General features: G+C 41.5%; 1 protein-coding gene across 1 annotated transcript in view; it reads right to left on the bottom strand.

Annotated features, from left to right (window-relative positions):
- Positions 1 to 20,637, bottom strand: part of LOC139690580 (mitochondrial glutamate carrier 1-like) — a 40,424-nt gene extending 19,787 nt beyond the window's left edge. Inside the window, exon 1 of the mRNA XM_071588057.1 lies at positions 20,388 to 20,637. Coding sequence (XP_071444158.1) covers positions 20,388 to 20,413 — 26 coding nt within the window. The 5' untranslated portion in view covers positions 20,414 to 20,637. The remainder of the gene's footprint in view (positions 1 to 20,387) is intronic.
- Between the last annotated feature and the right edge of the window lie 7,134 nt (positions 20,638 to 27,771).

The following is a 27,771-nucleotide window of genomic DNA, read 5'->3' as shown; positions in this document are numbered from 1 at the left end:
GAGACCGTCTGTCATTACAGACCAACTGGTGAGCTCAGTTGACGAATTCGTGAGGAACGATCGGCGCGTCACAATTGATGACATCTGTGAGCATTTTCCCAATGTTTCTCGAACAATTGTTCATGAAATTGTTAAACACCATCTGCATTATGCAAAAATTTGTGCAAGATGGGTCCCTCGCGTATCTCAATGAGCTGGCGGCGAAGGACTATGCAGCAGGAATACAGAAACTTGTCACACGTTATGACAAATGCCTTAATTTGCTTGGAGATTATGTTGAGAAGTAGTTTAAAGTATCCTCTTTCAAATAAAATTTTTTATGTTTGTTAATATTTACTTTTGTGTCTTTATTTCACGAACGGGTACTACTTTCCGGATGACCCTCGTATGTATATATATATATATATACATATGTGTACATGTGTACATACAATGCATGTGTGTGTATATATATATTTATCTACATATACATACATACATGTATGTATATATATATATATATATATATATATATATATATATATATATATATACATACATGTATGTATGTATATGTAGATAAATATATATATACACACACATGCATTGTATGTACACATATATACAGTGGGTCGCGGTAGTCCAGGGGTAGAGCGTTGGACTACTGACCGGGGGGCCGGGGATCGATTCCCGGGCAAGCCTCTCTGAGCACCTTCAGCTCCACCTGTGTATGCTATGTGATGCTATGTGATTTTTCGGGTACCAGGTCTTCCTGGGAAACCATAACCGGCACAGGGAAAGGAACTACCCCCCCTACCCTGATGTGTGAATTTCACACGCCGTCGGCCTTAGTACTGGGTGAACACTATAATCACCTTCCAAACCGATCTTCGGGCTGTTTACGGTGTTTATGGTATTGGTTTATCAATATACATATTATAGTATACTGATAATTAAAATCGATTTTAAATTGACAGATGAGCTACTCCTTAAAAAAATGACTGGAGATAAAATGTATATCTTAAAGAGGTTTCTGATATATCGTGGCGAGTGATTTGTTGGCGGCTGAAATGATGCCATGAGCAATCATACAGTCGCGCGATTACAAGGTCCAACATCTGACATTCTTCCCTTTCCCACCAACTTCTTACCACACCACTCCAACAAGCCTAGCCTCGACGGACGCGAAATACGCTCGAATGCATTAACCCCAACCTTCACGAAGCGAAGGAAGGCAAATAGACAAGATTCAGGAAATTAACAAGAGCCCTTGAAAAAATGTTTGACACAAATTGGTGGCTTCCAAATGTCGAGTATGTGAACCCGTGCACACATGACCGGAAAAGATAAGAGAAGTATCTTACCGTCCCGAAAGTTTTCTTCCATTGAACAACTTTTTCAAAGAATAATATGCAGTACCTACGTTACGATAGCAACAAGGATAATGAACGAATTGATAGGATCTGATGAATCAGCCCATTATAATTATTAGACATCGAAACAAGCCCTCCTGAGAATTGAGGAGAGCGAAAGAACAACTTTTAGGCCAAAATATCTCATAACATGAAAGAATTTCTCAACAAACGCCGCTCAAAGTAATTTCGTACATAATTACACGAGGTTACGCCAAGTGAGCCAGTGTTAAGCTCAGGACTGGAGTGGTTAAAAAGGTACGAGCCAGAATGCGAACTTTAAATAACAATGGACTGCAAATTAATTATGTGAAACCTATAAACGTTTTAACCTCTGCACGTCTTTCTTCCAAAATTTTTGAGACATAAATTAGAATTTTGGAACTGAGGACTTTCATGAACAGTCACGGTTCATGTTCTGTCAGCTGTTCGGGCAGTTTCATCATCAGGATGTAAACAATGTTCTTTTGGGTTGGTTAAGCGGATATGAATGCACTACGACCCTAGACACAAACACGATTTCGGTGGGAATTCAAAGCCTGACCTCACAGGAAAAAAAACTGGAGGCCGTTGAAATACCTCAACGGGATACGTTGATAACCATCGCATTCGGATTTGAACCTTGGTCAACCCTCGGGACGACGCTCAAGAGCAGCCCGGCATACTAAAAAGACACCAATTTTCCCTCTCTGTCCACCCAAATCCAATCCCCGATTTCCGTGCGTGCCAGCTACTTTGAGGCAGCACTTATTTTTAGTCTTCAGTATATTTCTTTCGCCAAGTGACCCAAATACTGCGCACAAATATGTCAAACGCACACCCAACTTCCTGGATTCCCTGGGCGCAACCATGAATTTGGCATCGATATCCCCTAATTAGAAAAAAAGGATTTATTTCCCAAGCTGTTCCATTAATACGCCCCTCGGAGACAAAAAACGAAGACGCGGAACTAATTTCCGTGGAATAGAACCTTAACCCTGGCTCGCGCGCGCGACTCATCAAGGCGAGCGGGACAAAGAAAGCGCGGCTGCTTGGGAGCCCCACGGACGAATTGGAGCAACCCTGCGACGCCCAGGAAGCGAATGGGGTCGTCTGAAAAATCCGACATTTCCTTCGGAAGAGAGTGATTCGCAAGGCCGTGATAAACCACGTGGGGGATGTGAGAGAAATATAGGACGTGACATCGCAAATGCTGTGCCCTATTGTTTCAAAATAAATACCGTGACCTTTGTAATTCCAAATTTCAATCTCTTCTTAATCGTCTGCTCGAACGAGAAAACTTTCCTGATTGCTCTAGTGGAGAACTTGATTACATGGTTAAAATGTGACCTCTGGAATATCAAAAAAAAGTAATAGTATTCAACTTTGTGACCAACAGGAAATATTACGAAATGTACATTCATATACAAAGCGAAAAAAGAAGCATGCTTGGGTTTTGAAATTTAAATGTAGTTGCGTAATTTGAAGAAACGGTCACTTCATTGATTGGTCGCCTACATTCTCTCGATAATCCTGCGCATGAAAGTTACGTGTTTCGAGGGCGCGAAAAAGTGCGATTATTCATATCGAGTTGATTACAGTAAAGAAAATTGATTTCATGGTGATTACAGCAGTGAGAGAATTCCTTTTACTCGTTCTTAACTATTTGATTAGATTCGCGCAGGGATCTTCCTTTTTTTTCTTCTTTTTTCCTAACATACTTGTTCATCCTTCCGGTAAATCTTTCAACCTCATGGGTCCAAGGCAGAGGCGATGATGGCCTCATTGTGGGAAAGGGCAGACCATGAGGGCGTGAGCCAGGGCCTGGTGCATTTCCCGGGTGACGGAGGCGGTTGAATCGGCGACTGCGGGTCGCGGTCAACGATTCCGAGGACCACGAATCTTGGGAGATTCTGCATTCCTTTATGGAATTGAACTCAGAGTGAAGAGGGTGGGTGGGAACAAAGGGGTTGATGTGTCGCTTCCGATCTCTAGCCCAGTCCCGAGGATTGATCGTGGACCTCTGGTTTGGAGCCGAATGGAAGGCATAAATCGAGAGGTTCCGTTATTTCTGCAGGTATATCGGCGCCTCCGTCGTCGACCTCCTGCCTATAATCCAGTCTTGTTTAAAGCCTTTGGACCGCTTTGGTGTTCACTATACGTCTGAGGCCACTGAACGCGTAGCGGGTAGGACATTCGAGCACTGCAAGGCTTTTTTAGATTAAAGTGTAGGACAGCATTTAGGTCAAATAATTTACGAGCTTTAAATGAAGTGAGGGTCAGTGCTAGATATGCATACAATAGGTCACTTAACATTAATCATATAGCATCGGACGGAAGATTTTAAAAAGGATTCTACATAAAAATAAGAAAACGATCCCCGTTAAATATTCAAGCAAACGTAATTTCATGGTAACATTATCCGTATTAGTAGTTAGTTGCCAATGTTTCAATTAAATAAAGTCGCTGAATATCATCACCTTATTTGAATATATAGAACACATGGACAACTTATATGAATATAGGCGCAGATATAATTATTGGAACTGAAAGCTGGTAATCCACTGATATCGCCGACGGTGAAAAGTTCCCAAATTCCTTTTCTGTTGACCGAAATTATTTCCTGGAAAACTGCTGATGTTACACCTATATCTTAAGAGGGAGACGGGGAGGAATCGAGAAATTACGCTATTCCCCTCACATTCATATTTTGCTGGAACGTAAAATTGTTAATTCGATAGTGAGTCACTTCGATATTCAAAAGAGTAATTGATGAAAAACCAGCACGCTTTCCGAAAGAGTTAATTCTGCGAGGCACAACTTTCGCTTTTTTTTAAGATATCTTTGGTTCGGGAGAGAACGATGTTCCAGAGGACGTGGTTTTTTTAGTTCTCAAAAAAGCTTCAAACTAAAGTGTCTCGTAGGAAACTTCTCACAATGCTAGAAGCCTATGGCAAAGATGAAAATACCCTGTGCTGGATTAAAGAATCAAAGACAGGTCAGGCATAAATGGTATTCGCTTTAATGCAGTAAAAGTCACTTTGGGTGATCCCCAAGGAAGATTTTTCGAACCTCTTTTATTCTTTCTCAACGTTAACGACATTGACTCCGTAGTTGATATTAAGATATATTCATTTGTCGAAGAACCAGTAGTTTACCAACCAGCAGGGCAAATGATTAATTAGGGGATGATCAATACGTGTATGGGTTCAGGAAGGGGAGAGGCACGCGTGATGCCATAGCAATGATGAGGTCACTAATAGAGAAGAACATAGCACACAATCAGGGCTGTTTATTTCATGAATTCCGATCGGTCATTTCACAGAGTAACTTGGGTTTATGTTGATGAATGTGTTACGGAAAATAGAAGTAGATTGGAGGGATAGAATATTTATTAGGGCCCTGCAAATGTCGTGGAAGCTCAGGTGGGATTTGCAGATGGCGAGTCCGGGTGGGCAGTGTTAGGGAGAGGGGTTGCAGATGGGCGCCCATCTTCACCCGTGATTTTCATCGCATGTGTGGAGGAAATGGCAAACATGGCACGGGAAGAACTGGAGGTAGAAATGAAAGTCATAGAAAAATTCATGGAACCAATTACATGCTCATGATGAGTACAAGGACATGCCTCGGCGAGTTCCTGCGGATCATGTTCCACCCACATGCTGTCTACGTGGGTGTATCGTTTTGAAGCAATTAATAGTAATATATTTTTAGCAGTAAAATTATATCAGCCTAAAAGGAGATTCAAGTTGAAAATGAAAAAAATTACCCACAAAAATAAAACGAAATACATTACAGATAACATACATTCAGAAATTGGAAATATCTCCGACGTAAAAGTGCTGATTATTTCTATTTCGGATAAAAACAATACCAGGGGAGGATAGGATTGTAATAACATCAATAGCAAACTCTATAGAAGTTCCCTAAAACTAGTCCTACCAAATCTTACCGGAACTGGAGATTCGTAATACAGGAAATACAAAAAGTGGATGTATGACGCGAGTCGCTTTGGGAACGGCCATCTATGGCGACTTGCATGCGAGAACTGTGTGGATCGGGGCGATTATAAGATTGCGAAGTGCCCCCAATGATTGAAAGAACGACACTCTCCAAATCTCTTCTACGTTTCTAAAATGAATCCCCGGTAGAATTGCCACTCGTAGCAGGAATGCAGCCGCGCGAATGTGTGGGCTCACGTGTCGTCCACCAATCAGAATTTAAATGGAGAAATTGAGAAGCTTTGTAGAGGGGGGGCCGAAGGGAAAACGGAGGGGGGAGGCGGCGAGAGGGGGTGGAGATCGGTACCGCCACTCAGCGTCAATAGGTTAGGAGAACAATACAATGTGACGTAAGCAAGAGGCTAGTCATTGAAGTCAAGGTCAAATTGAAGAGACCTCAAGGATCGGGAGTTGCCAAATTCCCACCATCGCCAGGATGAAATTGGGTTTTTATTCATCAATAAATAATAATTCGTCAGTGTTCAGAATGGACGAATGAAGCAATGTGGTGCACACGTGTAATGAAGTTGTTAATGTGGGGTACGAGTGTTTTTGTTATGTTCTCCATAATGATTGTATAAGATTTCCGGGAACCGTGCAAATCTTAGCTCTCTCACATCTCATCCGAAGTAAAAAAAATAAAGCAACAACGAATTGATGAGAATACAGTCTTCAAGTAACTAGTTTCAAAGTAAAAGGGGGCAAAACATCCATTTGATCCATAAAATAACAAGACGTCGTTCGTGCGTGACTCATCAGGGCCACGCGAGGCAGTGGCATGGACCCCCGGCCCTGGCAACGGACATCTCGGCTTATTTCTTTCTCCACACCCGCACTAATTCTCTTTTTTTTCAAAATAAATTAGAGATTCGCAACTAACTATTGACATGAACACATCCTGGGCTTCACGCTGAAGACAATTTGATGGCATCATCGCCCGAAACATCTTCATTGAAAATGCCTCAAGTGCTACTGCGGCGATCCCAGTTTTAACCAATCCAGCCACCTCATACGCTGGAAAAAAATACGTCCCATAAAGATTTGATGCTCGGAAGCTAAGTGTCGCTCATCAACGGCGGAGAATAAAGATGGTGCAATTCCTACACTTGATGTTACCGCTACTTTTCCCAGCTCCAGTTGCGGCGGCGAGAGGTTCTCGCCGGACAACCTAGAGATCGCGGGTTCGACTCCCACCTAGGTGAGTTTCCTCCACCCAGAGCTTGATTACTTGTTATCATCCTCAATGTTAAATGAAGCGATTACGTGGAAGAAGGGACTATTACATCGTCTCCATCTCGCCCAAATAAAAGTAGAGACGAATATTAATTAAAACAATTAATTTTTACAGAAGAAGCCGCTAAAATAGCAAAATAAACACAGAAACGAGTCATTACCCGTGGATGGATACTTCGTTAAATATTTATGTTTCCATTCGTAATGGAAATATTAGGTATCATACCAAATTTAGGGTTTCTCATTCGTGGAGGCAACGTTTTAAGCAATTATTACTAAGAAATAACCGAGATATCTGGGTAAAAATTCTTCTGCATATTAATTAATCCTCACGTACTAAATGTTGTAAATTAAAGCTATTAATGCAGAGTAGTTTTGTTTCAGGAAGCCATAGATTGAAGTAACGTAACCGTGTCCGATGTAAAGGCAAGAAAGTGCTGTTTTTCGGACTAAGACTAAATAAATAAACTCGCAGTATGGAGAAGATAAGAGGCTCGCAGTGTGATTCAGGTTACTTCATTTGAAAGGTTAAACCGGCCGGTAAATCCATGCCGAAATGATGGCTCTTTACGGAAATGATAGTCCGTGAGATGATGCAGTTGTGTGTGATGGATAAGGAATTTTCAAAATGGCTTCCACATGTCCCCCACAGACGACAATCCAAGAAGTTGAAGGCCATCACTCACGGACGAGGCTGCCACAGGAAAGAAGAAAGTGGAGGTCTTTATCCTCGTGTTAGACCGAAGAGCAACCATCCAACTGATCACATCAAGACTGATCTTAGCTACGATAGCGAGTGGAAAATTATTCGCGAAGAACTGCACGCGGCATTCGCAAAGAATTTGCAAAGGCGGCATCCACGACTGCTGACTCCTTTCCAGAAGCAAGCACGGCGCGACCTATCAAGGGGGATGCTGAATATTTCGGAGCAAGATGAAGAGGATTTTTTTGGTTGCGAGGAAACTATGGATGACTCTTGGATCTATTAATACGATCCAGAGACCAAGAAGTAGAAGCAGAGCGACTCGCCTCTCTCCAAGAAGGCTAAGGCGCAGAAGCCCACAGGGAAGGTCATGCTGTCTATTTTTTGGGTCTGTCGTGGAGTCATCTTAACAGACTGCCCGGAGGTGGTTCAGTCCCCGCAACTGGTGCCTATTAACACACACTGTCAAGCTAATTACGTGATGCTCTGAAAAAGAAACTGCATGGTTTTATTAATTCCATAGAAACTGCGGGAGATGCCTCAACAGTAACTTTTAACGGAGCCATCCGCTAATATGCATTTCAATGCAACAATTCCAGAGTGTCAAAATCATTCGTCTTGACCGGGATTCGAACCCGAATCTCTCAAAGTCCGGTCGAGTGCTTTAGCCAGTTAAGCTATAGAGTCGTCCTCTTATACTTTGACATTTTAAGAGGACACCTCAATAGCTAAACTGGCGGAGGCACTCGACCGGACATTGAAGGATCCGGGTTCGAATCCCGGTCGAGACGAATGATTTGTACACTCTGAAATTGCTGCATTGAAATGCATGGTTTTATCACTAAAGCACTCGCCTTTTACCCGACAATGCACCTGCTCACTCCACTCGAGGTGTGGTTGAGGAATCAAAGCGAAGTGGCTTTGAGATTTTGCCACATCCGCCCTAGTCCCTCGATCTCACCCAAGGCGACTCTTTCTCATTCCCATGACTAAGAAAACCATTGCGGGGTCAAGGATTCGATTACGGTCAAATTAAATCATTCTCGAGGTGGAAAAATGGGTTTAGAGCAAATCTACTGAGAGACAACGGTCTTCGAAAGATCAAGAAACGCTGCGAGAAATGTAAAACTCAGGATGGTGACCATAGAGACAAATCTTAAATATAAAAAATTAAAATTAAGCTTCTATCGCGATTATTTTTAGTAGTAGGTATGAGTTCACGATACCCCCTCATACATACTACAGAATGCAGCGATCTGCAAGAATCAACAAGATAATTTCAAATTACTAAACGTGTGCCATGTCTCTGGAGAGGGAACTGATTCGTGAGTAGAAGGAGATGAAGTAAGGAGAAAGGTGGAGTTACCCACTTACAAAGTTTTCAATCGACCGGTGTCGATGTTCCAATTTCATATGTGGGTCATTCGTTAACTCATTAGAAAATCTGAGAGATGGCACTCGCAGTATCAGGAAAGGTTTGCTTTTATTAGTAAGCCTCATATCTCACCAGACTGCTGTTAATATTTCTTCTACATCCATCACGTGGTTTCATTTTCATTATCGATTGAAACACAAACTGTTGTTTATTTATAAAAATGGAAAAAAATTGGTGCGTGTGGTGATTAAATACTTCTATTCAAAAGATTTAAAACCTAAAGAGATCGATGCCGAGATGGATGAAGTTCATGGAACATCTGCTCCTTTATTTGCGACTGTTTGCAATTGGATAAATTACAATGCAACAATTTCAGAGTGTAAAAATCATTCGCCTTGACTGGGATTCGAACCCAGATCCCTCAATATCCGGTCGAGCGCTTTAGCCAGTTAAGCTATCGAGGCGTCCATTTAAACGCATTGAAATGCACATTAGCGGATGACTCCGTTAAAAGTTACTGTTGCGGCATCTCTCGCAGTTTCTTTGGAAGTTGGATAAATTAGTTTAAAATTGGCCGTACATTCACATATGATGAACATCGTCCTGAAATTCCAATGGAAGTGACTTCCTCTGAAATGATTGACAAAATCTACGATATGGTTTCGAGTGATGGACGAATCACAGTTCGCGAAATAGATGAAGCCATAGGCATATCACAAGGCACAGTATTTTCAATTTTGCCGACAAATTGGGAGTGAAAAAAATATCGGCAAGATGGGTGACGCATTCGCTTTCAGTGGCGAATGCATAAACGCAGTCGGTCAGTCAATTCGGAGGCCGGTTTGGCCCTTTTCCGTCGTAATCCACACGAGTTTCTGCACCGATACATAACTGTGGATGAAATACAGTTGAAATGCAAAGGAATAGTCGAAGCAGTACGTTTCCAAAGGGCATTCGGCTCCAAATAAGGCGAAGACGGTGAAATCGACCGACAAGGTCGGTCGGTCGATACGTGGTTACTGCACCGGTGGAGCGAACGCATTGTTTAACCATTCACGTATTATCATTATTATGAGATTGATAATTGTGTAGAAACATCACCCAACATATTTTTGAGAAGAAAACCGCAATAACTCTCTTCACTATAGAAATGTCAGTGCACATTGATATTATGATGATAAAAGAGGATTTGCAGCTATGTAGGCTAGCTTAACCATGCTGAAACCGATACTTATCACGCTTTTAGGACCTAATCCGGGAGAGTTGATGAAGAAGGACACTAATAATCCGAGGGTAGGCCGAAAACTAATACACACATGCTTGAAGACCACACACAAAATCACTAGCACTCCTGGTGGAATGTGTAAGTAACATTCCCCTAAACAGGCGTGCGCAGGTTTGAGGTCGTTTCATTCATCCAATGTATTTCGTTAACGCGAGTTAAACAACGTGCTGTTATCGAATTTTTAAAGGAGGAAAAGTGCCTCCTACTTAGATTCATCGTCGTTTAAAGGCTGTTTATGGTGACGATGCTCTAGATAGGTCTACTGCAAATCGATGGGTAGTAAACTTTCGTGGTTGCTAGCCTGGAAAAGCCATTATTGTTGATGAAACACGCAGCGGGCGTCCGATCACTGCCACAGACGATAAACATCGCAAACTCGAAGATTTGATTCAAATTGACCGGCGAATCACTCAAAAGCGCATCGCAAACCCTATTGGAATGCCCATGGACCTTTAAAGGTAGCCTGGCGCCAATAATCTCGCAACATGACAACGCTCGTCCACACACCTCGCGCGCAACTGGAGAGGCTCTGCGAAACCTGAACTTTGAACAGATTCCACACCCTCCTTATTCCCACCCGATCATGCGATTGTTATTTTTTTCTTCAACTCAAGAGACACCTCAAGGGTAATCATTACACCTCGAACGATGAGGTGAAGGCAGCTGTCAAGTCCAGGATTCGAGAAAAGTCGGAAGAGTTTTTTAATGACGGGATGGATAAACTTGTTACACGTTGGGAGAATGTGTTAGCCTAAACGGTGATTATGTTGAATATACGTAAAGATACGAATGATTTTGAAACTTAAGAATTTTACTTTAATGTACTATTCGCCCGTTCTAGCTATTTGTTTTTGTTCGCGTTCTACAAGCATGTGTGCTTTACTTTTCAGCCTACCCAGCCTTTTCGTCAGGGATACCAAGCCCAATGAAATAGGTTACTTTAAAATCCCTCGGTTCAATTCATGGTCGCAATGGACAGATAAAAGATTAAGTTATCGTTCCGCAAGGATTAGATAAAACTATCCCATTGGCACAGTGAACGTGACAGCATATTAAATGTCGCCGTAGGTGAATGTCGGTATGTTGGGCGTGCTCCGCCTCCCTCTCCGCTCGCTCGCCTTTACTATTCTTGCCATCTTCGAGTTATTATTATCCTTCAAGAGCGCCGATTGAGTTAAATTGATGCAATAAAAGAGCGGGAAGCATTGATCCAAGAGTTAAAAGGCCCTCTTACACAATTCGCCGACGACTGATCCGTTCAGTTCCATGCCAACCGCTCTTTGGTTCCCAACAACATGAACACTATTAATTTCACGCCTAACGATCTCCTCAATGATTCTCACGTCCCGGTTCGCCCCTTTCCCACTCCTCATTCAATGACATATTACGCGTACGTCTGCGAGTTCCAGAAATAATCAACGAAATAAATAATCTCTTATAACTTTCCATAATAATCGACATAAACGAAACCTTGGCGCAAACCGTATACCCTTTCATTTACCTACACATCCCTAACGCGCATCTGCTTTCTTTGTTTTTTTTTATGAATGGAAAATTTGATTCCATTGCGTAACCGGCCGATTTCCGCAAATTCTAGAATACAAGAGATGGTGGGATATGCCTACATGTAGAAAACAGAAAATGGTTATTGGGTAAAAAAAATTAAACACAGCAATCATTTGCTTTTTTTACGTATAGGCGTTCGGAGCTTTTTTCGAAAAACAGGACGCCCTTCAACTCCAGCTCGAAGATTGGTTGACAGCAACTATTTATCCTTCACCTTCAAACGCTTTCTCTCTCTCTCTCTCTCCCTCGCACAAAAATAACTCCGCCGTCTTCAAATGAGGCGCACACTAGGCCCGGGATCTTCTTCGTGGGACCAAAACATTAAGTTCGCTATTGCGATAACGACTTCTTTCAACATTAAGTTCATTATTAATTCGTCATCTCCGTTTCACCGATATCTCCTTCCTCATGGAGTGCTCCAAATGAACCTCCCTCACCGGCGTACACACGACGCCCTCCTCATTCCATCACGTCTTCCGCATTCGCCTCGAATACCGAATTCCGAAGGTGCAAGTCTCATACTTCAGGCTCCATTGACCACACGAAATGCATTCTGATGCATATCTACCAGATTCCGCATTTCAACAAGTCCTACAAAGCTTGCGCTAGAAAGAGAGAAAGATATTCAATTGACTATTTTTCCACTGCATCTTTTTTTACAAAGTCGGAATAAATTCGACTACGAACAGGGTGATCCTACAAATCACGGAGGGGATCGAGATGGTGCGGGGGCTAACGTACTGGCTTCCCAAGGCCCGGGTTCAAATCCCGGCGATGATGAATATTTTTCAGAGGTATCATGCTTTAGGTGTCTAAGCTACCGGTGGAAAAAGAAGATAAAATTTGAAATGAATCTGGCGATCGAGATGGTGCGGGGGCTACCCGTACTGGCTTCCCACCCAGAGGGCCCGGGTTCAAATCCCGCCGGTGTTGCATATTTTTCAGTGGTTTCTCGATCCCTACTTGAGGTGCTCTGTGGAGGGCACTTTGAGTGAGTACGCCGTCCGTCAGATGGGACGTTACACTGCGGACCCCTTGGCGCCTTTCGTAAAGAGTAGGCTAATGCCGGCGTCGGGTTTCTCTCCACCCTTCATCCTTTCCTGTCCATCCCCTATGGTGCAAATGACCTCAGCTGTCGGTCACCTCCCCTAAATACTACTACTACGAGAGACGGAGAAATGCTTGAAATGTTTTCCACCAGTAGCCAACGCAAATGAATAATCCATCTGGATACCAAGAAAAATATTCACGAAGAGTTCAAACAAGGGATATGGAAGGGCTTTCATAAAGAGCAGGAAAAAGGGAAAAACATCCACTTAAGAAATATTTTAAAAGGTGTGCATGGGGGTGCACACATATACATTTTAGCGGTAAACTAAGCGTTAAAGTATGCGTAACCTTTATAGGCTGCACAAGTTCTCGGTTATATTAAAAAAGAGGGAATTGAAATGAACATGGGACACACTTAAACGAGAGACCACCGCCATACTAAGACAGGTCATTGCAGAACTGGAAGGCAATAAGGGGAAAATTTTGTCCATTAGCGGTTTATCGGTCCCCACCCAGAGAGACGCCGCCGGTAGAAAATGTCCAACCCTTCTGCTGGAAGTTTAAGAAGATTTCTTTGTCTGCTAGTTATGCCGTCTATTTCTCGCATTGATCAACCAAACGACCTTTGTATGTCGGATTGCGAATAACTGACGAGACATCGGCGCTGAAACATTCGGCTCTGAATTTATTTAATCGTTCAACCTAGCGTTACTTCTTCGTTGTTCTAATGATTCCCACAAAAAACTCTTAGTTGCATTTCTATGACGTTTTTCGTTTTGTCGCGAAACATTTTTTTCGAGCAACGGGCCTCACTGTCTTAAAAACCGACTCAATTTCCTGACTTTCGTCTGATCCCTCACACAGCATGCATACTCTAAATGGGACTCCTAAGACCACGATAGCACATCCCCTGACCTTATTATATTTCCGTTTCAATTTCGATACGTAACTGCGGACGAAACATGAATACTACACTCCAGAGACAAAGGAACAGTGGGTTTCTAAGGGCGATCCGGCCCCGAAGAAGGCAAAGACGGCGGACAAAGGGACGACGGCCTTGGTTTTTTGGGATGCAGCCGGAACCATCTCAATCGATTACCTGCATAAAACAAGAAACGATGAATTCGGAGTATTATTCGTCGTTATTGCACCACTTATTGAACGACCCACGTGTTTGCCTGGCCGCAGATTTGACGTATGTGATGGTGACCATGGTAAATCGTCAGTAAGATTTACATCTAGGTACTTCACCATATCAACCACTTCTAGATAATATTCGGGAGTTCCTGGACCTTCAAAAGAATTTTCCACCGAAGATTTGTTATGGTTTAACGTCAATCCCCATTTTGTGCAACATTTTGAAATGTAATCGAGATCCCTTGCTAGTATTAATCAATCCTCTTCCCCAGATATCGCCCAGTAAATCACCGTATCATCCGCTAAACATCCTAACCTTACTTTTCACCTCGCGGTTCAAAAAAATCAAGAAAAGCAAGGGCCTGATTACACTCCTCTGAGGTATAGCAGAGGTCACTCTAAGAGAGGTCACTCTAGAGAGGTCACTTTATCAGAACTAACGCCGTCAAGGACTACCCTTTGCTCCCGTTCTGGCAGAGTCTCCGACCCAATACATTGCGCTCTTATTTATGCCGGTTAACTCTAATTTAAAAATTGGTTTACCATAAGGGAACCTTGTCAATTATCTTCTGAAAATCCAAAAAAATCACATTCACTCTCCCCGATACAAGTATTTTTATACAGGGTATGTCCTTAAAGTATCCGACCGGCGTTTTTAATTATTTTCTTTAATTTTGAGGGTTCATAAATTCATCGAACCTTGAGCAGCAATTTATGGCGAAACACAGGAGATTATACAGCTTCGCCAGCCTCCTCCATACAGTGCCGAAACATAGCTCCCTGCGACTTTCGGGGATGTTCCCAAAATTGAAAAAAGGCGCTCAAAGGAAAGCGGTTCGACGACATGTGTAGAGTAATGCGATGCGCGAGCTGAAGGCCATTTCAAAATCTGCGTTCGAGGACTCCTTTAAGATGTGGAAGCACCGCTGGTAAAGCGTGTGGTTCAATCAAATGGGCAAAACTACTTCGAAGGAAGGATGCCACACGGTCCGGGAAGACCATAAAGATTAGCACCAATGCGGAGATATGAACACAGGTCGGTTATTTTTCGGATACACCACGTAGGTAATCTATCGATTAAAGTAGGTGAACACAACTAACAAATAATTCACTTGTACCTCCTAACAAAACACAACCCAACATTTTCCTCTACAACAAGCCCCTCTTCTTACCTGAATACTTCCTCCCTTAATTGCGTCCAACATTCCCATCCTATTTATGCCCCCTCTTCGTTCGCATAACATTCTACCCTCTATCACAGTCTTCAACATCCCACTGCCAATCAATATCTTTCGCATCCAAATTGTCAGCCTCCTTATGATTTCTCCCAACAAACTCCTCTCCTTCCCCACCACACTCATTTGTTTTTCTTTCAGTATACTTAACCTTCTCGATCCACCTCCACATTTCATAAGCCTCCAGTCTACTTCTATTATCCTGCTTCAATGACCACGTTTCCGCGCCGGACATAGCTACGCTCCATATCAAAGTTTTAAACGACCCTTTTCTTAACATCCTTATTAACTATACCTGTCATCAATTCTCTCTTCCTTGTGAAAGCTTTTTTGCTTAGCGCAATTCTTCGCCTTACGTCCCTAACACTTTGACCATTTTGGTCCAAAACAATTCCGACATACATAAACTGTTCCACCTGCTCTAGTTTCTGCCCTCTTAATTTAACGTTTGCAGTAAAAAAGATCACCGTATCCCATTATCTAACGGACAATAATGCATTCTAAAATTTTGCAATAAATGGCCGTGAGGAGAAATGAGTCTGCAATTGCTGGGAACCTCCCTGTCACCAATTTTTAAAAAATAAGCGAGGTTTTCCAACCCTTAATAGGGACTGGGCACTCTTTCAGGGATTTCTTCGATATTAGTGAGATATACAGTAAAATACTATGAGCTAGTGGCTATAATGCCTTGGCCGATACATTTTCGGGACCCGGGGATTTGTTGGGTTTATCCTCTTTAACCCTAGAATGGTAACACTACTTTTTCACCCTATTCTGGTAACGCGGGGTGACAATTTTCAAAAATTCGTATCTCACACCCATTATGACTGTAAGAGTCCAATGGGGGGGGGGGGGGGATGATTTTTTTCGTTTTTTAATATAGAATCACGTGACACATAGATTGACGTGAATTATGGTATAGGTCTCGAGTCGCAAACGTAAGCCATTATCGTTTGGCGCGAGATTTCAACCCGCTCTGGGGTGTTTTTTAACCCCTGTTACCACTCTTGGGTTAAGCAATTCGATAATTCCTTGTTCGTCCGCTGTTACCATATTCATTATTTTGGTTCATAGAATATCTGGGAAATCCTCGGAGGCAACATCGTTCGCGAGAGCACTTTGGAAGTATGTATTGAAAGTATCAGCTCATCCATTGCTATATGTTTGAATGATATATCGTTACAATCCCTTAAGCAGGCCACGGTTTGCCCACACCCCCCCCCTCCCTCCCTGGCATACAAGCAGAACGCTCTTGGGTCACTGCCCAAGTACTCGCGGAGAACTTAGCGCTTAAAGTACCGCATCGTACCATTGCCTCGTTTCCGCTTAAGAGGGCTAGAGGGAACCAGAGAATGAGAGGAACCCCGCGCGCAGAAGGGGGACACCTTCATTTCACTCTGCTTCCTTACCAAGTGCTAAGCAGGACTACAGCGGCGAGCACGGCGTCGAATGGCTAACCGACGTGGACGAGTAAGGAGTGACTAAGCCCCATGCGGCCCACCAAAGGGTGTGTGTGTGTGTGTGTGTGTGTGTCGGACGTGGAAATCACAACCACGGTCGGGTTCTAATCGCCAGTCTCTAAATCCCCAGTTTCCCCTCGCAAATTCGAAGGCCAAAGAGTCAAGTGACGTGACAGTACCAATTAGCGAGTCGCGCACCGACAAGGTGATTATTGGCTAAGGCCATCGAATGTGAATGCCACATTACCACGTTGGTCCAGTTGGAAAACCGCTGGGAATACGGATTAGAAACTGGCGGACGGGATTCTATTCGCCCGACATTCATCCTTTTAATATCCATTCAGATTTTCTCAATCGGAACGTTTCATCGGCGCCGCGCCAATCCCTTAAAAAGCTGACTTCCCGCTCCGAAGGAACTCTTCCGCTGTCCAATGCATGCTCCCATTCCCATTTCCAGTTCTATCTCAGACTGATGAGGGGCGTCCATGAATCCGCTCGGTGCTAACAAGGGGGCGATGGGTGATCGTTGAGTCGCGGTGGACCCCCTGGGCGCAATACGAGCGCATTCACTCGACACCCTTACAGTATGTACACCTAAAGGCTGAAGGCGCATGATACGTGGGATACGCTTGAACCGAAATGGTCCAGCGTGCTGAGATACCACCCCGCACGTGACCATCCATTTGATACCCCACATAGTGGTGTATACATTCACTACGGATGAACACTTGTTTGTTGAGTAATTAAGAGGAGAAAAGTGGAAATTATCAATGAATAAAAGTTGGCGATTCATCTCTGTCACTCCCAACAAGTTTGCACGTGCACTAGGCATCTTCCTAAACAGCATCCACAGTGGACATACATCAGTGGACACACAGTGGACATCCAATGGCCATGAAGATTACCTTCGTTGGATATACAAATGTCCTCCAATATCCAAGCATGGATTGCAAAGGAAACACTTGGTTTTTCCACATAAAATATTTACCCCCCCCCCTCCCCCCCCGGAGACTAACCTTGACTCCTCCTTCTCAGTAATACCCCAATCCCGCTCCTTTCCCTCCCCCACCATCTCCTCTTCCTTTCTTACATCCATACACACCCCCCCCCCCACCTCCCCATTCCTTCTGTTATATAAAGAAAGATTTTGGCCTGTATTTCACCTGAAGATGACGCTGAGCGTCGAAACCTAGGTCGTGAATAAATATTTTATGTGGAAAAACCAAGTGTTTCCTTTGCAATATGTATCGTTTCCACAAAGTGACGCCTGAAGCTATCTCCTTTTCCAAGCATGGATATTGAGGGACATGGATATACACTGCATATGCGCTTTCTTATTCAGTGGAGCAGCTTCAGATGTGTCTTTCAGGTTATATCCATCTAATTAAGACACGAACCTTTCTTTTCTTTAGAAAAGTTTGGTCTACAAGGTTTGTATAAAGAATACCGCTAACAGTTTTTTACAGACATGTTTGCGTTAAGTGCTGAATTCAGACTGTCGGTCAGGCATGTTCGCAGATCGTATTATTGGCATTGATAAGATGACAGTGCACACACGATCATCACTGAAAATTTGGCGATGCGAAATATCTGCGCTAAACTCGTTCCGAAGTTCTTTGAACGGACAATCAAGAGCGGGGTCTAATGTCTGCTTGAGAAGACCTTCTGCAACGGCATTGCGACGATTTCCCAACCCCTTTACAGTTTTTACTAGGCAGCAGGAGACTATCTTCTACTCCCAAAAGGGAAATACCTCAAAGGACACCACCATGGGACCCTAAAAGCCGTCAAAGAAGCTCGCACTCGTACCCTTAAAGAATCTTCCGGAATCCGCCTACCAGGGAGCCTTAGAGTGGTGGAACAGCCGCAGGAAAAAGTGGGTCGACATCCAAGGGATGTACTTAGAATAATATTGAGGCATTGTAGCAATATCTGAAATAAATTATTTTCCCGATACTTTTTATACAACTCATGTATCCCTGGATGACCAATGCATCATTATGCGTCGATTAATATGTGATACTGTATATTCATACATGGGTTAACGTAATTATATTAAATATAAGCTCATGGAGTGGATATGTACCCTATATTGTGGATATCTATTCGCCATCAGATAAATAGTGAGGGGTGGAGAGGGTGGGGGCGGAAAATGTCGTGAATCTTCTGATCTTCAGGAGACAGACAAACGATGTGCCAGATCGTTCTCCATTCTAAATGATACATCGCCACTCGATTGAACAAATACAATTTTTGAACTAACAAATTCACGCGATATGCTCCGCATGGAACCACATCCTCCACGTACGGAAACTACTGCCGCACTAAGACACACTATACTCTTGAAAGAATTGCAAATAAATTATACGAGGGTGTTAACGTTTGGGAAAATTCACAACAGTTGCAAATATGGGCGTCGGGAAAAATCACTGGCATCAAATAATTATTAGAAAACAGCATCTTTTTCATTGGGACTAACAATTTTGTTTGTCCGGTTATTTGACTATGGTGAGATCCATGGTTTGATAACTGTCCCACCGTTAGTAGCATGGTGCCAGAAAGCGATGGTGTGGTGCAACAATAGCGTAAATGTGCCAGCTGCACTCGCGTCATTCACCACAGATGAACACTTGTTTCTTCAGTGATGAAGAGGAGAAACGTTGAAATTCATCAATGAATGAAAAGGTGTTTCATCGCTGTCACCCCAATGAGTTTACCTGTGCACTAGGCAGTTCCTAAACAGCATTACTTCTTTACGAGACTCCCCTTGACCAGGTCAAACGCACCAAGAATTGACACCGATGGTAGCAGTTGAAGCCATAGCTTTCCTAAAGGTATTGTTAACTTTCAACAAACTGGAATATTTATATTGCACACCATGGAGAGCACATATGAAAATTATATAACTGAGAATATATTGTATCCAAGAAATTACTACGTTAAAAATGTATGTTTTAAGGTTTTCATTGGATTCTGTTTGGTATATACAGCCACGACTGAAATACAACTAGAAGGCTAGATTCATATGAATTGATATCATTAAAAATTCAGATTTTTTCAGGCGTAAATTTACAGAATCTGTTGATCTTGAATTGAAACGCATACACGCACTTATTCCGCACAACACAAATATATTTCGTCGCGACACGAGGTTTCAAATGCTGCATACCTGAACGAACATCATCAATGAGGCGAAATCGGAACAAACCCATTTTTAATATCTGCAATAAATAGGCATCGAATGAATGAAACGACCTATCGAATAATGATATCCGTTTATTGAACCAATTTTTAATTTTAAGGCATTTGGATGCTAACTAGGGCAACGGTTAAGCAGGGGCCCATCAATTCTGCGCTCATATTCGGCGGCATAATTTTGCGAGGAATTTTAGAAAAACAGAGGTGAAAGATAAGTTTGAAGACAAATCATACTTAGGACATTGCGATCGAATGATGGGAGGAAAACTGTTCTTTGCCAGTTTTGAACAATTGAGTTATTAAAATGCACAGATCAACGAGAAGTCAATCTCTTACATTACCTCGGACAATGTAAAATCGCATCCAACGGAAATTTAATAATTCAAGTATGCAGAGGATGTCACCAATGATGTATTATAGAATGCACTTTGCTTAATTCGGAGTACACTGGCGTGATGGTACGATTTACAATTTTTCCCCCGTTTCATTAATTGATACTCCTTGCGAGGAAGTTGAAACCAGCGGTACGCATCGCTAATGTACCACTCGAACCAAAGATCGCACTGTCTAAGACTCGCTTAAACCTGGGAATGGCATAAGCAAGGAAAAACAGTAGCACGAAGTCACATAATTCTGTAAAAATTAGAATAAACTAATAGAATATGTATCAACTCGTGGTTATCTCAACGCAGTTCGATAAAACTCGAAAAGAAAGCTCTCCGGGGATTTATAACTTATTACTTTAATGCTAAGAGGAGAGAGTTAACAACTTACGTGAATTTCGGCTGCTTTTCGTCCATTGGTCCCACTTGAATTACAGTGGCCTAGCGGACTTGGAGTATTGACAGTATAGTGATTTCCACTTGTCCTATAATTACTGGGCTAACACGAGTTGTCCTGATTAATGCGGACTCAATTGGAAAATAATATACCCTTGAAATCCCGTCAGTATTCACTCATCATAAACTGACACAGAGCGACCAAGGACGACCACGCGAACCACCACCACTATACTAAGACGACTTTAGAATACATGACATGACCTGTGCTGACATCTATACAAGTGTATTGATTTCTCAATAAAACAATTGCCGCGAAGTACGCGGTGCGCATGGGTAGTTGCCCATTGAATCATGCCCGTGTCACTCGGGCCATCTCTGAGAGGATTTTTGAACTAAAAAAGCCGACCAACTCAAATGAAGCGTCATCCAGGGAGGGAACAGTTTTCATTTCAAACTGAATCTTTGTATTTTATTTATTTATTTTAGAATTACGTTGCAATTAGGCCATTTTCCTAGTGGAAACGGTCAAGTTTGGTCAAAAATAGCTCTTACAATGAAAATTACATACATACACGCACTAGAAAAACAGATAAGAGACAAAATATTTTTACATACAATGACACTTCCACATCACCTACAAAATCCCGTCCACATCACATACAAACAATATTTTAATAACTACAATGAAGTTTATTACCCAGTGGCTGCGTTACATTTATACTTAAAACTTCTAAAATTGGATGGAAAGGGCTCAAACAAACCTCCAGGCAGCTGGTTCCAATCAATTATAGTTCTATTTAAAAAAGAGTATTTTTTCTTATTTGTTTTTTGCGTCCTTGTTTTTATTTTGAAACTATGGTCGTTTTTTCCCTTAATGTAAGGCTTTTCTATCCCTTGCTATAAATCTTCCCACGCTTCGTCCTTTTTAACAATTCTAGTATATCTGTACATCGCGCCTAACCTACTCCTTTTTCTTCTATTTTTCAGACTCTCCCATTTCAGTATATCTAACATTTCTGTGACACTATCTGTTCTTTTGTACCTTCCGAGGATATATCTTGCTGCCTTTCTTTGACCTTTTTCTATCTTTTTAATATGTCCCACCTCATATGGATCCCACACTATGGAGGAGTATTCTAGGGTAGGGATAACCAGTACCTTATATGCTTTTTCTTTTGTGGCTACGCTACTTCCTTTTAAATTTCTCATTACCCAATGCAATACTTTAAATGCCTTCCATGTCAAATTATCTACTTGGACTCCCTACCCAAGATCCCTAGTTAAGTAAATGCCTAAATATTTGCATTGACTGGTACTCTTACTCATATTAATTCCCATATTATTATTTGTAACCCAGTCACCAAGGTGATCGATGTCATTTTGTAGTATTACGTGGTCATTTATATGCTCTATCCGTCTGTATATAATGCAGTCATCAGCAAAGAGACTTAATTGGGAATGTAAATTGTTTATTAGATCGTTTACGTAAATTAGGAAGAGTAATGGCCCTAGAACACTGCCTTGTGGAACTCCTCCTAAAACACTCGCCTCATTTGAAAATGTATCCCCTAATTTTACTTTATGAGTTCTGCCTCAAAGAAAATTTTTTATCTATTGTTTTACCCTCAAGTCCAATGGTAACGAATCCAACTTTAATAATAATTTATCGTGAGGCACTCGGTCAAAAGCTGTATACATACAGGGTCGCATCCAAAAGTGGTAGGACTGATTTTCTCTGGCGCGAACGGAGCGGTGGAGGGGGGTCTGCCTGGCAGGGTAAGGTGGAGGGGGCTCTTAGCAACAGACCGACACCAACCTCAATCGCCTGCCGGTTGTCGTTGAGTGAGGACGCCGTTTTTAGTGAAGCAAGTTTTTTGTCCGCGTCGAAAAACAAAATGAATCTGAATTTAGAGCAACGTTATTCCGTGAAGTTTTGTGCGAAACTCGGGAAGACGGCAACTGAGACCCTCGATATGATCAAGCAGGCTTATGGGGACACTGCCTTAAGCCGTTCCACAGTATTTGAGTGGCACAAGTTGTTTACAGAGGGTAGGGAGCTCGTTGAAGACGACCATCGCTCCGGACGGCCGTCGACGGCAAGAACCGACACGAATATGGACAGAGTGAGGACTCTGCTGAACACAGACCGACGCTTAAACAGTGAAGAAATTGCAGACCAGTTGGGTCTGTCTGCATCCAACGTCCAACGCATTATTTCACAGGATTTGGCCATGCGCAAGGTGTGCGCCAAGATAATGCCGAAAATTCTGCCATGGCGCGCTCGTCGTCAGACAGCTCCTGGCCAAATACGGCGTTGCCACGTTGCCGCACCCGCCCTATTCTCCCGATCTGGCACCACCGGACTTCTTCTTCTTCCCTCTGATGAAAAGACAGCTCAAGGGACGACGTTTTGACTCGATAAAGGCCGTTCAAGAGGCTTCGACGAGGGTCATCAACGGCATCCCCAAAGAGAATTTCCAGCGGGCGTACGGGGAATGGGAGTAACGTTATACTAAGTGTGTAGCAGCTCAAGGAGCATACTTTGAAGATTATTAAGTCGATGTAAGTATATCGTCAATAAAATTCTTGTAAAAAAATCAGTCCTACCACTTTTGGGTGCGACCCTGTATATCTCTTGTCCACCATACCCCAATGTAGTCAGCAATTCTTTTTTCCATTATTTTGCAAACAACTGAGGTTATGCTTGCCGGTCTATAATTGTTGACAGTTGTTTTATCCCCTTTCTTGAAAATTGGTGTAATATTTGCTTTTTTCCAATCATTGGGCAAGGCATCATTATTTAAAGTTACTTTGAATAGATGACTCAGGTACAAAGCTATTGCGGTATCACCCAGTTTTAAAATGTCAATTGAGATATTGTCCGGTCCCACTGACTTATTTTTCCTCATCCTCCTTATTTTTTCACAAAATATGAGTCCTCCAAGATAATACCGTTTGTCGAGGGCAGTAAGCTATTTGGTGCTGTTATGCTGATGAAGTTCTCTGTCGTTTCTGAGCAATTTAGGCAAGCCTTATTTTCCTTTTTGTTTTCTATTCCCCGAAAAAAATACGTAAAGCAGGAGTTGAACATATTTGCTATCTCTACAGTGTCCGTTATAATGCTATTGACCTTAGTTTTTAATATATTCACGCGTTCCCTGTTATCTTTCCTCGTTCTCATGTATCTATAAAAGTTCGTTGCATTGTCTTTCGAAATTGCATTTATAAGAAAAATTTCCCTTGCCTCCTTCTTTTCCCTATTTAGGTTCCGGACCAAGGTCCTGTAATGGTGTGACATTTCTTTACTTTCATTCTTGAATCTGTGCCATTCTTACCGCTCTCTTGAGTTTTTTTATGGTTTTGTTGTAGTACTCCGGATCCGTGTTCTGTTTCAAATTTTTAATGGGAACATACTTAATTTGCTCTTCAAGAATTAATTGCGGGCACAGTAGCTTTGAAAGAAGTTGAGATTTCCGTGCTCTTTACTTAGTCAAAATTATAACGTGGACCCTGAAAGATGTTCTTCCGATTGCAAAACAAGAGGAGGTACACATTTCGATTTTTCGAGGGGAGTTGGTAGGTAAGTAAGTCGGGCAATGAGATTCATAACTAATCAACTGATTGCCAATCCATCAATTATGGAATCACCTGTAGCTTTAGTTGCCACCAAAAGTTATTTCATATGTACATTAATCATATGGTACACATTAGGTTGCCGGTTAGTGAAAAATGGTTTTACCTTCAGTTTGCTCCGAAGTTGTAATGCGAAAACAATTCTATTATAATGAGCTTAGGGTCATATGTTGACTCTCTGGCTGATATTTATTGATATGTAACAGAATTTGCGTATTTCCTTAAGTTTTAGTCGACTTACTAATTAATGGAGTTGTTGTGCAAGTGGATTGCTTTAACGACGTTAACTATTTGCTGTGCAGTTTGAATGCCTTCACAATAACACTGAAATTAATATCAGCGTTAATTGTAAAGCCTTGATATTGTCATAACATAATATGATTCATATTAATTTCATATGCGTGTACACATTCTCTCATGCTTGATGTTCTTCAATTCGAAATAATGAAATGCTTTCAAGTGTGTAACGAGTCAATTTCGGCGGAGATAAACCGAAATTATATAATTAATAATAGAATTAGAGGTTCATTTGATAAATTTCCTCCGCATTCTTCAATTCCATTCTTAACCTAAAGCTAAAGAAAAGATTTAAATTAACGCTAAAAAAATTATCAATTCACACGGCTAAAGTTTTACATTATAATGGTTTGAAATTTATCATTAGACTGACTTCGTGTTTCACTTAATTCCTGATTGTGATTAATTATTTATTGAGGGATGAAATTACGACCTCTATCAAAATACATGTATGGAAGCTCATTTGTCCCCAATATTGTAAAAACTGAGCTGCAGAAGTATTTAATCATCCTCATGCAGCAGGAGAGCATGCATTAGTTGAAAGAGGTGAGATACGGAGATTACAGTAGAATCTACTACAACCAGTGTAGTTCATTCTGCGACCTTTCTCGGCAAGCGAAACCCTCATTTGGTGAAAAAAACCATTCGCATATGAGTCAATGTAAGATATGATAATGCGTCACATGCCGAAAAAAATAAATCATGTTGAAGATTTATTCAAAGTAAATTAAATACTTATTGTTTGGAATGGTGGATCATGTTCATCTTTTCTTCCATCATGGAATGAAATAACCAGGAATGCAAAGTCGATTTGTGAAAACTAAAGAGAATTCAATTAAATAGTTTATTATTTAGGATTTTTACCTAATTACCTTTTACTTGGCTGCTATCTAGAGACATTTTTTTTATGCCAACGCTTCAAAATTTTGTAAAAATATGATTCAGAATTATGATTAAATGCCACTGCCTTATTAGGATGATGCTTTGTACATATTGTGCAAAAATATTCAATCACATTTAGCCTGCTCTTCTGAACTCTACTTCCATTTTTTGAAGGCTCGTGGAGTTTCTGAATATTAAACAAGCAGGGGTTCAATTTTCAAATCGCCGCTGGCATTTGTGCAAAATAGTAGCGTGAGACAGCCTTTAATTTTGACTTGTGGCCAGACAATGTATACTTTTCTACTGTTACGTGCACAAGTATAGGTTCGTTTCGGCATCTTCTGCCTGAAGAGACCCGTCTCGTCACAATTGAAAACGTTTTGGGGCAGGTAACCCTCCGGATCTACGAGCTTCTGGAAGTCACCGATTAAGTTGTCTGCTGACTTTGAGTTTAAGCTTGCTGCTTTACCATGGCTCACAACGCCGTGTATGCCGGTTCTTCTCTTAAACTTCTTGAACCATGAATGCTCCGAGGAAACCAGAACCATGGAATTTAAAGTAAAATATGAATAAAGAAATTTCATTATTTAGGCTTTCAAGAAAAGAGAGCACTTCGTAGCTCGCGTAGAGCTGGGTAAATAAACTGTTGCATAAAAATGCTGATATTCTTAAAGAAACAACGCATTTAACGTACTTTTAAATAGACGGTCTAAATTCTACATCTCATGGGAACTTAGCCAAAACATAGAGGGATTCCAACTGACTGTCATTACTCAAACTGATTAATGTTTCAACCATCTCTTCCATATTTCCTGATACTTTTATCACGTTGAATAATGGTATAAGGATGGAAGGACATTGTTTTCTTATAAATTACGATTTATGATTGGGATGGAGAATATATTCAACAGCATATATGATTGGACCCCTACCGCAGACTACTACCTTAACATAGTCGAAGGGCTTGGGCGTTGCGATGACCCCTAGAGCTGTACTGGCGGGAATAATGATAATTACTCCTTGTAGGGTCACTCTGCCAAATAGGTCGAAGGTTAGGAGCACTACAAAATTTACAAGTTAACGTATACGAGTAAAAGCCACTTTTATTTTGTGTGCCTATTTTGTCTTTTGTAGTACTCAAGAATTATTTTAAGTTATTCGTATTGTAAAAAGCTATTCGAAATGTTTCCTTAGGAAATAGGTTGGCTAACTTTTGTGAAATAAATCCATAATAAGGGAGTTGGCACCATTAGTAACCTATTCCCTCCACGTCAATTGGTTTGAACTAAATATTGCAAGCTTTAAAATGAACGCTTTCCTTGTAGTATTTTTTCAATTGAATTTTCTTTGTAGCCGTTTTTCATTGCTAAACCTTTAATCGTTTTGAGTTCTTTAACAAAACTACTTTAGGAAAGAGGAATGGTCAACAGTCTGTTTAGTAGGAAATGTAAAGTGGAAAAGCTTGTGTGATATGTGATGGCGGGAGTTGAAGGGGATGATGTGTTCTGCGGTGGTACTTTTCCGAAAAATTGCAAATTCCAAGTCCCGTCCCTCTCTCGACACTGTGATACCTAGAAAATTTAGTTGATTATTTTGTTGTTTCTCACAAGTGGAACTGGTACTTTCGCATTGGGAATTTAGGTTGTTCATAAAATTGTCTGTCTATCAGTGTCTGTCCATATAGCAAAGATATCGCCAACGTATCGAAACCAACAGTGAATAAATATTCTTTGTAAAAATTGAGGGGCTACTGAACATTCTTCTTTCAAAATCCTCTATGCACAGGTCAGCAAGTAGTGGTGATAACGGTGACCCCATGGCTAATCCTTCCACTTGTTTGAAGAATTCATTGTTAAATTGTAAATCATTTTGTTCAACACACAATCTCAATAGTGAGATAAACTCATTGGGGAAGGGTGGTTCGGCACTTTGCAGCACTTTTTCCGCCACTACCAATGCTTCCAAAACCGGGATATTTGTAAAAAGGTTTTTGGCAACAAATGACACTAGGATATGTTTGGAGGACGGGGGACCTTTCTAGAAGAGCTGTGCACAGAAATCACTGGAATTTTTCACTGCTAACTTAGATTGGAAATTTGTCAATTCTCTGAAGAGGGAGTTCAAAGGGGAGGCTAGTTTTCTCGTGGGGGCGGATACACTGGAAATCACTGGCCCCATTGGAATATTTTCTTTTTGAATTTTAGGAAGGCCGAAAAATCTGGGAGCCCTCGGATTCATAACTGTTGCTTTGTAAATTTCTCGTCGTATGAGGATATTGGGGGTAGTTTTTAAACACTTTATAACTATTCTTTGGAATTTCGTGGTGGGGTCATTTGGGAGTTTCAAAATTTTTTCACTGGTGGTGAAGTCATAACACTTTTTTATGTAGTCGCTTTTATTCATCACTACCACTGTGTTGCCTTTGTCCGCTTTTTCAACGATCAGATTGTTGTCTTTCAAAAATTTTTTGCACGAGACGATCGAAGTTAGCTCTTGAGAATAGAACCTACCTTTAGGGAATTCCACATTGACAAAGGATTTAAACTTCCTAGCTATGATCGTCT

Source organism: Hetaerina americana, unplaced genomic scaffold (assembly GCF_022747635.1).
Source record: "Hetaerina americana unplaced genomic scaffold, ioHetAmer1.1.p SCAF_3, whole genome shotgun sequence".
NCBI classification, from domain to species: Eukaryota; Metazoa; Arthropoda; class Insecta; order Odonata; family Calopterygidae; genus Hetaerina; species Hetaerina americana.
Note: the sequence above shows the minus strand (reverse complement) of the source record. Positions and strands in the feature narration are given on the sequence as shown.